The 15,922-nt window shown below is 37.2% G+C and overlaps 1 protein-coding gene across 3 annotated transcripts in view; it reads right to left on the bottom strand.

Annotated features, from left to right (window-relative positions):
* The window catches only part of MON2 (MON2 homolog, regulator of endosome-to-Golgi trafficking), a 65,688-nt gene that overhangs the window by 24,928 nt on the left and 24,838 nt on the right, over positions 1-15,922 (bottom strand). For all 3 annotated transcript variants that reach the window (XM_005480551.4, XM_005480549.4, XM_074539807.1), the window contains 12 exons: positions 13,964-14,117; positions 12,434-12,663; positions 11,276-11,357; positions 10,420-10,601; positions 8,436-8,548; positions 7,244-7,348; positions 6,927-7,007; positions 6,734-6,807; positions 6,565-6,655; positions 5,324-5,425; positions 2,996-3,106; positions 2,150-2,325 (listed from right to left, as the gene is read on the bottom strand). In XM_005480551.4, the coding sequence (XP_005480608.1) occupies positions 2,150-2,325; positions 2,996-3,106; positions 5,324-5,425; positions 6,565-6,655; positions 6,734-6,807; positions 6,927-7,007; positions 7,244-7,348; positions 8,436-8,548; positions 10,420-10,601; positions 11,276-11,357; positions 12,434-12,663; positions 13,964-14,117 (1,501 nt within the window). The remainder of the gene's footprint in view (positions 1-2,149; positions 2,326-2,995; positions 3,107-5,323; positions 5,426-6,564; positions 6,656-6,733; positions 6,808-6,926; positions 7,008-7,243; positions 7,349-8,435; positions 8,549-10,419; positions 10,602-11,275; positions 11,358-12,433; positions 12,664-13,963; positions 14,118-15,922) is intronic.

Below are 15,922 nucleotides of genomic sequence, written 5' to 3' on the forward strand. Positions count from 1 at the left end.
ACTTCACATGGACAGTAATGGTTTAACTAATAGTTCTCTAATATGATGAATACTGCAGAGAAACATCCATCCTACCATGTAAGATTAAAGTATTTATCATTGCTATACTGATGGAGAATAGACTCACACAATACTTTCCCCCATACTCATTATAGGAGTCTATAAAGTGAAACAGACCCAAAACTGCTGCAGTTCCCCCTGCAGTACACAGTTTCAGAGGTATGTGACCCTCAAGGACTATAAGAGAAAAGAGAAGGAGGCAGGAAATCGAAGTATAGTTCCACTACTCATTCTGAAGTACTGAGCTAATGCAAAAGTAACCTGTCTTTCTAAACTTCAAATGCAAGCCTACAAGAACAAATTCAGAACAGTTTTTCCAAATTAAGGTCCCACACTGCTATGTGCTTGAAGAAAGGTTTTAAAGTCTCTCATGCAAGTAGTAACAGTGATACAAGTCTTCAAATTGTGGAACTGTCCTTGGTGTTACAGGTGACCACGAAAAGGTAACTATAAATAGAAGAAACTTAAGCTCAGAGAAATCTTAAGATTGTGTAGGGCTTTATCTATGCTTAAAATAAACAGAGGCTTTCCACTGAAAGAGACTTCACAGACAGGCTTCCTTTTGTTTGGCAGGATATTACTGTACAATCCAGAAATGACCAAAGTATGGTTTTTGGTTATCAAAACAGAATTTTCTGTTTTTATAAAAGCCTGGAAAGCAGTTCTCCAGGAAGGTAAATGGACTCTGTCCTGGAATCCAGGATGTTCACTGATCAGAGAGAAGACAGTTGTGAATAAAGTCTTGTGCTCAGTAAGTTAATATTAAAAGTACAATCATAGCATCTGCATCTAGTACTCACAGCTGTAACTTCGGTAAGAAATTAAGTTTTTTTTCCTCTCAAGGAAAAGGGGGCATGCATTTTTTTCCCCCTACTCTACTTAATATGATGGGGACAAACAGTGCTATGTAGGTGAAGTAGATTATTCCATATACTTTGTGGAGGAGACTAAGATATAACACAAGATGTTAGTAATAGTAACATCTTGAGATATCAGCCAGTGAGATATGGGTTTGAGATTTAATGGGATCTGAAGACTGTCTTGAGAAGGAATTTGTGGTGGTTCTCATCCATCACTAAAACAGTGAAAATCAAAAGGCATGCAGGAACAGATTGCACCAAGTGTGGAAACAACAACTACCAAATGCAAATGAAGCTTAATTACAAAAAAGAGGATGTTCACAATGAAGAATGCCAAAATCCTTGGGAATTTTGGTAGGTACTACTGACAACGCAAACAATACTGGTCCAAGAGCAAAATCCTTCAAGCATTTGAAGGGGCTTTAGGCTTTTGTATGACTAGAAGACTAAAGCTAAGGTGAGACAAAAGGAGAGCTATGCCAAGGAGAATTCTACTGACACTAGAATTATGTGATGACCTATCCTGCTGCTAGTCTTGACTAGCACCTAAAAAACCAAGGTGGATTGAGTGCGTGGGTATAATTCTTGGTGCTTACAGTCACAAAGGCAGATGTTCAATTCATTGCTCATTTCAAAAATACTCATTGCAACTTCATCTCTCACTTTGCCTTGTGAGCAGAGAACCAAGTCCACCTCTGCTGGCAACAGAGTCAATTGTCTAAGTCAAGGGATTCGCCCACAGCCAGTAAATAATCTTCCATCCTTCTGCTACCAGCAACCATTTAGGTAGGAAGGCTTCAAGAAAAAGAGAGAGCTATCAGAAGAAAACACACACTAGAGACTACTAGAAGATTTAAGAAGAAAAAGAAACAATAGATTAACTGAGCAAGAGCTGATTCACACAGAAGTATCAGCAAGCATCAGAGAGATGCGTCCCCCAGATGGTCAAGATCAAATGAAATGGCACACTGAGTATATACTGCATGCTGACTACAGGAGAAGGTAGAGTGGAATAATATTCTGGTCATTTGGAAGATTAATTCAGTAAAATAAACAGTGCTTCAAGAAGAATTAAAAAGTGTACTTTTGTTGAGTAAATTTTTTCACAAGCCGAAAATCACATTGAAACTATGATTATTGAAGTGGCTATTAAAGTACAAAAATACAAGCAGAATTTTTTCTACTGTTCTTACCTTACATGAGTTTAAAATTTTATTTCCACCACTTACCCCTGATCACTTTGGATTGCCCCCATGACTCCAAGCACCAATGGCCAACCAGGTCCTAGGCTGTCACCCTGACTCTGTAAAATCTGTAGCACACACTCCAACTGCTTGATCCTGATATCAGGATGACTAATGTTTGACAGCTCCTTTAGTGGATTCAATAACAGCAACTGCAGTCTCTAAAAGTAAACAGTAAAGCATATTAAGGATGCTAACATTTAACTGATTCTTAAGTATTTTTATGTATGAGTGAAAATCTCCAGTACAAATTAAAGATTCATTGAAATAACTCAGTAGCTCACTCACTAAATGCTCAAATTCAGACCATAAAGGGTCTTTGCAGAAAATCTACCTTCCTGACTCCTGTTCTCCAGGTTCCTCAGGAAGCAGCTACAGATGCTACTACAGTTGCATAAAAAGTGTCATGCAACTTTATGTTTACTCAGCAGGGCTACACTCAGCTTCCTCAAGAGACCATGGAAAAACATCCAGTGACTATCAGTAAAAATATTAGAATATTTCATTAATCATGGATTGAACTGCTGTAATTGAGAAGGTTAGGCAAAAACACATTTTCTACCTGCCACAGAATCACATATACTACTAAACATTTTGTAATTGCTTTGCACTCATGGGGGTGACCCACAATTTGTTCTAAGAAATGGACATAATATGCAAGCATCACTCTTAGTTAGGTATTTGAAAAATGAAAGAGAACAGTTCATTAGAATGCATGTGGTGGTCCACAATCGTTACATCTGAGTGTTACAGTCAATGACTGTATATACTCAATAGCAAAGCTGCTTTAAGAATGAAGGGGGAAAGCATCTGCTTTTAAAATTACTTTACCTGGTTTTGAGATAATGGAGGATCATGTCTGAATGTCAGTCCTGCTTTAATGAGAGAAGTTAAAGCCTCTGCTCCCCATTCTCTCATTCTGGAGTTGGGATGCTGACAGACCTGAAAACACACCAATGTTTTGTTTAAAGACACTTTTATTTAACCAACATATATAATACATTAAAAACTGGTATTTTAATTATATTAGAACGTACATACAATAGTATAAGAATAATACAATAGATCTCTAAATGGTAAAATTTGGCTTCAGAGTAAAAAAAGAAATTTATCTTTTGGATAGACATACCTTCTGAATAAGGAAGCAATAGGAAGCAGTGAAAGACACAGAAGGAAACATAATGAAAATTACATATATAATTCAAGTAAATAAATTTTCCAAAATGAATAAACTAACTGCTAATTCTGATAATGATTCATTAAAAAGCACCAAACAACCCTTCAACCAATGCCTAAGAATCTCAGGTTTAACTTAACATAAAGCTACAAAATAGGAATTTTCACACACTGCTTAACATAATCAAGTGAGGAAAATGACAGTAGCCAACAAAGAAAGAGTCTTCCATATTCTCAAATACAAAAAGTAACTACATATTGAAGATAAAATAAACCTCACACTCCCTTTATTTTAAAAACTTGACAAAGCAATAGTGAGCATCTTTAAACTTGAGTTTCAAATGCGTATTTTCATTTCTCTTTTTCTCTAAGTTCTCTAAACCTAAAAACTTTTCTAATTGCTTTTTAAGAATATAAAAATTACAAACATTGTGCATCTTCATTTCTTAGATAGCTTGTATGAACTGTGCTGTATCTAATACATTACCCTCACACTAATATGGGAAGTGTACAGTTTCATTGACCACTCCATAATCATTCCCATCCCCCCTTCCAGCCCTAGCTCTGATGGTGTGAGAACCCAGAGTCAAGTCCAAGGCAGTCTCATAAAGAAGGCTGGTGCCTTTTATTGGTGGACCATTCTCCTCTCAACCACTAGCCAAACTGAAAAGGTGAACAATGTAAAAGAGACAGCTTAACATTTAAAAATGTGGACAAGAAATAACCACTCTACTGATTAAATTATATTTTAAAAATTTTATATAAAATAAAAAGAGTAAATTAGAAGAACTTCATGCTCTGATTCTGTCCAGATGACCAGTTCCAGAACCAGGGAACAAGCTATTCCCTCAGGTTGTGTTTAATTGAATCATAGCTGATGTTTCCTCCTTCCTTACTGTACCTCAACAACTTAGGTTTAAAAGGAAATAAGGCAGTACACTTTGAAAGAAAATGGAAGACTCTGTATTTCCTACAGAACAGTGGCAGATTATCTGCACTGCAAAGGTAACAGACTGAAACAGACTGCTCCCTAGATGAAGAGAGTCTCAAGATGTGGATGGTGAACCTTATTGTTCTGCAGGGCAAAAAATAACCAAGAGAAAGAGATGCCTGTGCTTTAAGTCTTTAAACCCAGAAGTATCTATTTTTTTTCTTCTAGATAAAGCAAAATGTGGCTTCCATAAAAAGATATGGCCAATCCTTGATACTGGTTGAAACAATGCACTGGTGCTAAGGAAGTATCTGATACATTCTGAATTACGAGGAAGAAAAGCCTTCTCCTTTACCCACTCTAAAACAAACCCTTTTCTTACATTTCATTCTCCTATGTACTTGTGTGGAGAATTAAAACTACAGTTACATTCAATCACCTGTTTTGAGTTTTCAATTCAAAACGTAAGGTTTTTTTCCTTCATAAAGTATATTTTTCATGTTGAAATTAAAATACTAAAAAAATTGCAACAGGATTGTAATATTTTTATACTTGAACAGTATTCTCTTAAAGAACGCAATCAGAAGTTAGCTTAAATATTAAAAAACCAAACAAATAAACAACCCTTTCTAAATAAATCTCCTGGCTTCAATTCTAGGAAAATTCTGTCTCAGAATCATCCTAAATATTTGTAATGTGTGAAATAGTAAATTTGCGCTAAATAGTAAATTTGTGCTACCTTAATTAGAACAAATATGTGAAGTATAATTACTTGATCTTTTTAGACACTGCTGTGTCAAAAACATATAAAGAGCGACAGCACCATAAAGAGAAAGTTACCAAGAGATATAAAATATTGTAATTTAAATATAATAAATTCACTTTTAAATCCAAACCATAATGCATTCAAGTTGCAATAATAAAGTGCCTGAAGTAAAATATATAATTATATAATTTAGATTTTTTAAAATTACACATTAACAACATATTTCCACGAGATTTTCATTAATACAAACTAAATTCCAGTACAAGTGATAAAAGCCATTCGTTACCTCCAGAAGATGACCGGTCAGAGGTCTCCAAAGAATCTCAATCCTGCGCATGTTAACCAGTCCCGTTTCCAGTAATTTAGCAACAGCAAAAAGTGATGGTTCCTTAACGAAAGGGAATGGGAGCAGGTGACTGAGGCAGCTGCCATAAGGCGTTTTGCTGGGCTCATTTCTAAGGCGCGGTGCCGCAGGGCGGCCACACGGGGGCAGCAGGCTGACAAAAACCAGCACGGACGGTCCCTACGGGCTCGCCTCGCACAGCCCGCCCTCCCACCGGCCTTGTAACGTGACTGCCCAGCACAACAGCCTCTCCCCAGGCAACTCTTAAATTATATATATGTGAAAAAATCTGGAATATTTCATTTCATAATACCCTAATTATTTATCTTTCATTTGCTCTATAAATTCTTTGCAGGAGTATGATAAATTTCCCATTCATTAAACCTATCTGCAAATACTTGTCATAAGCTTCATTCAATTTTACTTTTTTTAAAGATCAACATATAGTCAAAATGACTGTTGCACTGAAATCATTATCTCTTCCCATTTCTGCTGATTTTTTACTCTAATTTTCAACTGCTTTTAAACACAAAGTTTGCTTATTAAATTAATTCTTTGTTGCTGTAATAGCAAAATATTATAAAACATGTTCTCTGCCTTAATTATCTCTAGTGTAACAGATTAAGGACAAGCTTTCAGAAACTCTCCTCTGGGATAAGATATGATTAGGAGAATATATATTCAATCTTACCCAACCACAGGGTCTTCAACCTTTCTGGGATAAAGGTTGTTTACTGAAGCCGACATGATTATTAACTATGATTTCCCAAATAAATACGACTTATCAGGTTTTAAAATACCTAACTGTCAGGCTTTCTCTGAAGTACATTGTAAGAGAAAATTGAAATGAAAATGAGCATCTCACAGAACATACTGTGCTACTTAGCATCCCTAACCTCTGAAATTACATGGGCTTTTAAAAGTTTCATCCACCCACAACCTTATTAATGGAAACACATGACATTCCTTAAAAAGCACAGGAACGCAGTGAGGATGTTCAGAGAATGTAGTAATTGTATGAACCATTAAAAACAAGGCTTCTCTGGTTCATATTTTATGTTTTAATCCAGAGCATCAAAGGTATTACTGGTTTTAGTATTAGGAATACTTAATTAAAGAATAAATATACAAGTCTTCTGCCTGTTTCATAAAAACATCTAAAAAAATAAACAACTTTTTTATACCTTATTGTTTCCATAGGCCATATCCATGGCTTCCAGGGACAAGGAGCAAAGGGCATTTATTAAGTGATGTAAAGACACATCGTCAAGGTACCTGAAAAATAACTGCTATCAAAACACTGTCAAGTTTGATATACACATATTATTTTAATTACAAGATAAGGTTTCTTACTGTGAGTTTTCAAAAAGCTTTGAAATCATACTGGATATAGATGGCAGATCAGTCATAACCGCTGTAGTCAGAACCTTGAATAAAAGCCAGAAATATGTCTTACAGATTGCAACAGAAATATATATATATATATATATATAATATATATATAAAATATATAATCATTAACTGCAAAACAAACAATCATGCTTACTGTGCTTGGCCCTTCCACAGCTCTCCCAGGTTTTAATGCACCCCCAACACTAGGCTTCAGTCCCAGAATCCACACAAGATGCTGAAAAATACAAAAGGATCATTTTTCAGGCAGAGAAGAAATTAGCATTGTACTCAAGCTAGCCACCAAAAAGAACTCAAGAGAAATGCTACAGTACTTATTCAAGGCAATTCACAGAACACCATGAGAAGACTGAAAGCTTCTTCTATTGCTCACTGAGCAATCGAAAACCAAATTACAGCAAAACACCAAGGCATAACAGCAAGGCATAAATATTTCCTCACAGGAAATATTACCTGAAGGGTAGCCAGGACAAGTTGCCATGATGTACCAAGAACAGCTCCATGGAAGTGAGCTAGGTTGAGTAATGTCCTCATACACTGGATATTTTTTGATGTCAGCTAAAAAAAAAAAAAAACAACCAAACAGCCATCCAATTTTTATTATTCATAATGATAGTGTTTCTAGCAAACTTCCAATTTTTACTGAAGTGCTTTAAAATTACATTTTGTTTGCACTACTGAAATATATTTTTTTAGAGAAGTAGTTCAGTATTTCTCCTTCTTCTCCCAGCCTTATCTTGGTGAAGCTGAATATGAGCACTTGAGTGCAGCATCCAGCTCTGCAGTCCCCAACACTGGAAGGACATTGATCTGTTGGAGGCCCACCAAGATGTTCAGAGGGGTAAAACACCCCTCCTATGAGGAAAGGCTGGGAGAATCAGGATTGTTCAGCGTGGAGAAGAGAAGGCTTAGGGATGACCTAATTGCAGCCTTCCGGTACCTGAAAGGAACTTCCAGGAAAAACAGGACAAGACTATTTACAAGAGCATGTAGTGACAGGACAAGAGGGAATGGCTTCAAATTGAAAGAGAACAGGTTTCAGTATCAGGAAAGAAATCTCTGCTTTGAGGCTGGTGAGTCACTGGAACAGGTTGCCCAGGGAAATATTCAATTCCCCATCCCTGGCAGTGTTCAAGACCAGGCTGGATGGGGCTTTGTGCAAGCTGGTCTAGTGGAAGGTGTCCCTGCACATGGCAAGTGGGTTGGAACGAGATGATCTTTAAGATCCTTTCCATCCCAAACCATCCTGTGACTCTCTGATTTGATCACTGCCCTCTCCTCCCAGTTTCACATTGTTATCAGACACAAGTTCAAGTACTCCAGCTTAATTGCATCAACTCCACAAAAATCAGTCTATCTTAAATGAACTTTCACACACAGGCACATAAAATAGCTAAGATTAGAGTTTTCCAAGTGGAATGGATAAGAACTTCAGAGCTAGAAGTCAGAAAAAAACAAGAATAAGAATTCTTTGCAATTAGATAACTTTACTGCCCAGGACTGTTCCAAATGAAAGCATAAGGACAATAGACCAGCTCACCATTATTTGTAAGAATGCTGTGCATCTGTAGCCTGGTTTTGAGACACACTGAGATGCAGAAAGAAGTAGTTAAGCAAAGTAAGATCACTTACAAGTTGTACTTACCATAACTGTTCCCTGTGGCTGAAGAGCTAAGGGTTGCCCTACTGCGACAACTTGCTGGTGAGACTCACTTGAGGGACTAATCATTTGAACATTCTGTCCCTGAATGGAATATGCTGGAGGGAAATTGAAAAGAGAAGGAAAAAAACCCCTAAATTTAAAATCCAGTATTTACTTGTAGTAAGAACTACCTTCTGGCAAACAGACTCCACAAAATTTCTTTACAGTGTTAGCTTTAGCATACCTCACTTTGAGACCTTTGGTTGTATTTAGATTACAGTGTCATTGCCCTAGAGTTTTAAAGATCTTGCAATTACTCCCTGTTTCTAACTATTAGACATTGTTTGTGATACATTCATACATTTTATGTCAAGACTGAAATGTTTATGCTTAAGATATGAGCATCAGACTGTCTCAACTCAGTTTTTTATGGTAATTGTGTGTAAATGGTATCACTGTGTGCTACCACTGTATCAGTACACTCAGAAAATGACAGTGCCATTGATGCTGTATCATGATATTTTTTCAATATGGGACTCCAGGCCACCCATTTTATAACTCAATTGTAAAAAGAAGAGCAACCTACACAAAATAACTGAGGTTTCCTTCTTTGTTTTTATAGGTATCTGCGTAGTTCAGTCATGTGTTCTTAAGTTCTTAACAGACTTACAATCTAATAATACACTTAGCTGGTACACTGGACTGAAGTAAAGGTGCTGGTCCTTGTTTCCAGTGTAAGATATTTTTGTTTTATTTTAGGAGCTCTAATGTTAGATGCATCTGTATATTTTTCAGGTAGTTGCTTTTCTCAGTAAGTAGTAATTCACTTTCAAAGTTAGAAACAGAGTACATCCTAAACCAGCATATATTATGAATTACAACATTCTCTCAAGATGTGGGATGCATCAATTCAGCTTTTTGTAGGCTATAGAGAGCCCAGAACTTAGATCTTTCATTTATGCATAAGCATTACCATCACCAGACAATTGTAGATAAGACTGTAGTACATCACAAATGCAGGATGTTCTAGCCAAAGCTTTAGAATCCAAGTTGCCCAGAGACCTCTTCAGATTTTGAATGCCTTAATTACACATCCTAGCAGATCTTTACAATGGTAGACAGATCTCAGAATTTGAACTTTTGACATCTGTGAATCTTTCAAGAAATTTTAGGTTGATCAGAATGATAGTAAGCTGTCGGATCTCAAGATCTCAGTCCTGAGATGCTGAGCCACCGAGACCCTGGGGGGGCTCGGGACTCCTGGAATGTTGCCAGAAGTGTCTGGTAGCTGGACTTTAACCCTACACAGGAGACGACAAGGATGAGGGCTTCACCGGGTGAATGGTGAAGGGATTAGTTAATTAGAGAGTGAGACACAGGGTTTAGGATTTATGTACAGGGGGGTTTAGAGGAGTAAGATGGAGGAATTGGGGTGTGTCCTGTCCTTCTTCTTCTTCCTCTTCTCCTCCATCTTCTTTGGCCACGGTGGCACCTTTGGATTGGTTATTGCTGAGAGTACACCGAGTTATAAGAATAGATGGTATTGGGGAAAAATGATAAATATTGTATACGTCACAATGGGTATAAAGATAGGTGCCTGCCCCGGAGGGCAGAGACAGTGTGCCCATGGCTGACTGCTGAGCAGATCTCTGGTGGCTGAAAGAACATCTTTTAGATAAACAATTAATAAACATAAAACCAGAAAGAAGAACTGAAGCCTCTTCTCGTCCTTCGATACGCGGGCTGCCCCAAGGCCTCCCCGGGCCTTCCAGGCCCCTCAAACAGCCGAGATAAACCGGACAGTAAGCAAATGCTGCAAAACTAACCAGTTCTGGAAAGCAGGTGATCTAGGTGCTGTCTGAGGATTCTAACTTACTTTAATATAGTCAAATACTACAGTTGCATATCTTTGGAACCACATCCCAAAAAAAATTGGGTTTATAGGACAAAACAAAGAAACAGAATTAAGAAAAATGTATATATTTACATTTGCTGGACAAAGCTGCAGTTGTGCTGTTTAATACAGTAAGGGCATAGTGAGGAGGCAAAGATCCTTTGCAAATGGCAGTGATAAAGGCATCTCTTGATGTTACAAGGCCCAGTCTTCCACAAAGTGCAGCCATGGTCAATTCTGCTTTTAGAATATTTTCAGTGGCAGCTTCATCAGTGCTGAAAGAGTACACATTGTTCAGCAAGAATTAATACAGAACACAGAGGCAGGCAGCTAACCAAAACTGAAAGCCATAAGAACATATACTTTAAACCCATTGACAGTATAAATATTGAAGAACGAGCATAACCAATCAACAAAGGTCTTCAGAACCACTTCCTACAAAATTGAACTTTACTTTTCAGTGACTTGGTAATGATATTATGAGAAGAAATTTTAAACTAATTTCAGAAAATGGTGTTTGATTACAAAAGGCCCTTTGAAAGAGTCAATTAATTTACCACAGTCATTTCCTCGTAAAAAGCTTTTCCACTTTAAAGATAAGATAGTACTAACAAGTACCAAGACATTACTTAGTCTCTTACTTGCAGTAATCAGGACCTGGAATCACTTCAACATGCAAGCAAAGTAAAAAGAAATAAAGATAATTGAAATAGTTTAAATGCAACTCTTTGAAAATGCAGTTAACTGTTCTGTATTGAAATACATTAAAGGTTTATGTTAGACTTCTGTGTCATTTAGCCACTCAGTCTAAGCCACAAACCTGACTGCTCAGATGCCATGAACAGCACTTATGCTCACAATTGTCAATTTGTCTAGTATCAAAAGTCAGTTCAAAATATAACTTGGAATATCAACTTAGAAAAATCAAGAGAAATGAAAGACCAGATACCTTGCATCAAGTAGAAGGGATAGAGCAGCCAGAAGACCACACCAACAAGCGTTCACCATTTCTTCCCAGACAGCTCTGCTGACTTAAAAGAAATATATAAACTTTTTAATAGCAGAAGCACAGTGGTTTCCTTAATAACTTTCAACTGTATCATAAACAAAATGCTTACTATGGCTTTTTTTGAAGTATGTTTCTGTATGCATGTTTACACAGCCACATATATGTGCACACAGAAACACACTTACACCAGTATTATTCAAACAGCTTGCATTTAAGGTAACATTTCTGAGGTAAAAAAAAATTCACCTGGTAATGCCTCTTCTAAATAGCATTAAAAACCCCATCAAAATCCAACTTACTATGGTATATATAACCATTTTTGATCTTTTTCTGTAAAAATAAACATTCAGAAATGCAAAATTATGGGATAAGAAACTCACTGAAATTTTGCAGTGAAGTAAAAATCCTCTCCCGTGGGATCTATAATTCTCCGTAACGTTTTTGTTTCTTTTATTTAAGAGGAAAAAGGTACTGGCCCAGCCAAGGGGGCAGCTGCCCAGCCCTGTGCACCTCCCTCCCTGCCCCACAGCACCACGGAGAGCGCCCCTCTCCCGAGGCAGTGCCGGGGATGAAGCCCTCTGCTTCCCCCTGTGCATTTGGCACCCCCAGTGCCTTGGCTCACACTTCAGCTGTACTGCCTTGGCTTCCCGGGGCAAAACTCACTGCTCAAACACAAGTCTTTCTGTACATACAGACACCCCTGTACAGACTCATATGTTCCACAGAGACAATCCTCACTTCACACCAGTTCTGCTTCTAAAGACGCCCTTCTCTATATAATGCATTCTTACTAAAAGTTTATCCATTAAAACATTCCTTTTATCTTGCTACTAGAAATATATTTTTCTTTCAACGTGGTCATAACTCCATTTCTGTCTCTTGTGACCTTAGATCTTGGTGTTCTGCTTTTGGCTTAATGCTAAGTCAAGTATTGTTTTAAATGGAATTGCTGTTCCATTAAAAAAAAAAAAAAATCACACTTCACAGAAAGTTTCTATATGTAAATAAGAAGCAATAAATTTAAGCAAAAAGCATGACATTTTAAAATCTGCTTTAGGTAAAACTGTTGTATTTCACAGTGTTTGCATTTTCAAATACCTAGTTCTTTCTCTGATTGGTCAGAAACAGACTGCAAATCTTGCTCTGAAGACTGTGCTGGTAATGAAGCTGCCTCTGTTGTGGCTTGAATGACAGTTTCTGCCTCTCCCAACTCTCCTTCGATCATGGTAGTGATACCACGGACAAGATCCAGCAAACAGTGAAATGCCACTGACATTGCATAGCCCTCAGGAATTGTAGGTGGCTCAACTTTGTCCAGCATCTCCAAACTAAAAAAAATTGAAAACATGACAAGTGTGTAGCAATACCACTATTACTGTTTTTAAAAACAATAATAAAAAACAAGATTCCAAATGAATGCTAAGTACAAACAGGCCTCAAATACAATCATCCTTCAAGATTCATTGCAACTCAAGAAAAAATCTTTAAACCTTTAAGTCATGAAGTAAAAGAGTAAATGAATAACTAAATAAGACAGCAACCAAAAGAGTACAAACGCTTAGTACAGATCTACAAAAATTATTTCTAAAATTACAGTAACACATATGAGCAAGCATCGTTAATAATTCTACTTGTATTATTATTTTACTTAAAGCAACTGCAACAGAACTTATTCAGAAGAATATAAGTATCTAGGAACAACAGAGGAAATACATCAGGAAATCATGACAGTGTGAGCATAGTTATAACAATCTGAGGACAAGCCAGACATTCTATTATCATTATCTTTGAGTCCACATGACTAGAAAAGCCTGTCCATAGCTAGGTATTACATGGCCAAATACTCATCACCTACATGCACAGGTAAACAATGGAAGTTATTTGTACAAAGAGGATATGTCTACATGATTCACTGCTGTAAAGCATGCAATTAAAACGTCACTGTGCTGGAACAGCAGCCTCATTGCCACGCCAGGTTTGGAAGTGCTTGCCCTTCGATGGTCATGACTGACATGAAAAAAAATTGCACTATGTAAAAAAGTAACGTAGTATTTGCAGCTTTAAACTGAGAACACCATCTCCATTGCACAAAGTCATGACAAAATAATTTGCCATTCTAAGGAGCATTCAGAATCTAGCCTTGCTATATAGGTCAATATATTGTTTGAAATGACAACCAGACCAGTATCTACCACAATATCCTGCTCAATTAAAACTGTAAATACAGTAAAGCTGGTGTGAGAAAGACACTTTTCACTCCCACTGATGTCCTGTTTGCTTAATGCCCCTCACGTTTGCCATTAGAAAATGCAGCAACAGGTTTTCCAAAATTGTTCTATACTACAGGGAAGCCTAAAAGTGAAGAGTTAGTACAGGTAATATGGTAGGAAAACAAAATCCAACTGATGCTAAAACCATAGGGGACATTCCAATGAGAATCCAGGGCATGCAGAAAAAAACGGCAAAAAGACCAGAACACCTCATGGCACCAACAAAGAGAAAATTCCTAATAGACTTCAACACCAGTGAAACAAAAACCTCAATATTCACTAGTAAAAATCCTTACATCATCAAATTCAAAATAACCATACTTGTTACATACATTTTCAAAAAGCTAGAGGTACTCACTATGTAGCTTTGGCACTGCCTTGTACTGTTACATTCAGGATGGGTATCCAAGTGCCTCTGTACTCAAAGGCAGGTAATACAGTCGCACCTCCACCCATTCCAAGCACTCCTGGGTTTGTTTGTGCTGAGCCAGTATTCCCTGATGCATTGCTTCCTGTCACAAAAACAATGTGAGAAAATCAACCAATTTGTTGTGATCAACAAACATCCTTTTCCTTTTTCTACATTTAATTTTTGAGACACGAGGATTAATCTGAAGACACCCAGTTCAATAACAAAAATCAACAATAACATAAGAAACTATTTCTGAGCTCCCTCTGCTGTCTAAAACATAATCTTTTGTGCAGTTCATTGATGCCAACTGCCTAATGTCCAGTCAGAATGTAATGTTTCTGTGAAAGGTACAGAAACATTAATAACATTCTGGGAATGAATCAAACTTACACAGTCTTGATGAAACAATGTATTGTTTTAGTGAAGAGTTAGATACTTGAAAGTTAAGGATTATTTACACAGTTGTATCAAGAAGTCAGTAGCTAGAAAGTTTAATCATTTTAATAACAAGCTTCCAAGATTTCAGAAATGCAAAAACCACAAGAAGAAAATCTAAGACAATGGCAGCATTTGAATCTGTTCCATGCCAAGGCAAAATAAAACAAACCCCATCAGGGAAGAGGTGACAATGTGCCAACCAACAGCTAGGAAGGGACAAATTTTGATTCCAGCTGAGGAAGCCAAAAAAAAAGTAGCTAAAAGAACAAGGAAGTCTGTATATATACACTTCCTTCATAGAGAAGGACATCTCTACTTACTAAGAATAGGTCCCACGAGTTCAGATTCTCTCTGAAGAGACAATGGGGAGAGAGAACAGAGTCCCCAGGACGGCAACTCAGTGTAACTCACTGCCATTTTGGTGGGCTTGCTTTTAATATGTGAACAGTAAGCTACTAATTTAGGCAGCAAACTCCTAACTTAGGCAATATGAATACACAGAAGCTTATGTACACAGTAACGCTTAACAGACTGAAACAAAAAAATCATGCTGCTAAACACATGGTTAACCAAACACAGTTACACTGGTGTCATTTTCTATGATTCCATTGTGTAGTCAGACATATGCAACTATTTTTTTATTAATCTAACTCATTAAAGTGGGTGGTAAACATTGCCTAGTATAATAAAAGTGACACAGAACTTCAGCAGATGCAGCTTCCAACTCCTATGAAACAGGTAGCCCGTTGCAAGACTGAGGCTCAAAAATCAAGTGTATAAGGAGTGTAAATGTCCAAAACCAGATTGGATAAGGCTTCGAGCAACTTAGTCTGTTGGAAGGTATCCCTGCACATGGACAGGGGGCTGGAACTAGATAACCCTGAAGGTCTCTTCCAACACAAGCTATTCTACGATTCCAAAACACAGCCTTCTATGAGAGGACTGTTGTTATAATCAAGAGACTCAGTTTGAGAATTACATTGCATTGATCTGCTCTTTGCATGTCAGATATGGCCACAGGAGGAAAAAAGGTAGAAAAAGAAATGAATGAGCAAGTGACATGAGAAGCATTCAGACAGAAAGAAGAAGTGAAAAAGAAAAGAGAAAACAAACTGGAAATAATTATCCAGAGAAATAGCAACAGCACTAGAGGCATGACCCTACTGCACTGCTGTTTCACTTGAGGCAAAATTCAGGTTTTCAGAATGAGTATTACAGAATGGCTTCTCATATGTGCATGTTACATGGTGAAAAGTGTTCCTCTGATTTAATTTAAGACAATTAAGCTAACCTAGAAATAATACTAATAGAAATACTCTATCAGCTGCTATATAGACAGCTACTGAACAATAGACACTGACACAAATTTTCTCATGCTATCACTGCTCCCTCCAGCATGGGATTCCAATTTCATGAGTGAACACTAAAAGGTGTGAGTCTAAACCCAAACTTTTCCAGTAGTAGTAG

Source organism: Zonotrichia albicollis, chromosome 4 (assembly GCF_047830755.1).
Source record: "Zonotrichia albicollis isolate bZonAlb1 chromosome 4, bZonAlb1.hap1, whole genome shotgun sequence".
In the NCBI taxonomy this organism is placed as follows: domain Eukaryota; kingdom Metazoa; phylum Chordata; class Aves; order Passeriformes; family Passerellidae; genus Zonotrichia; species Zonotrichia albicollis.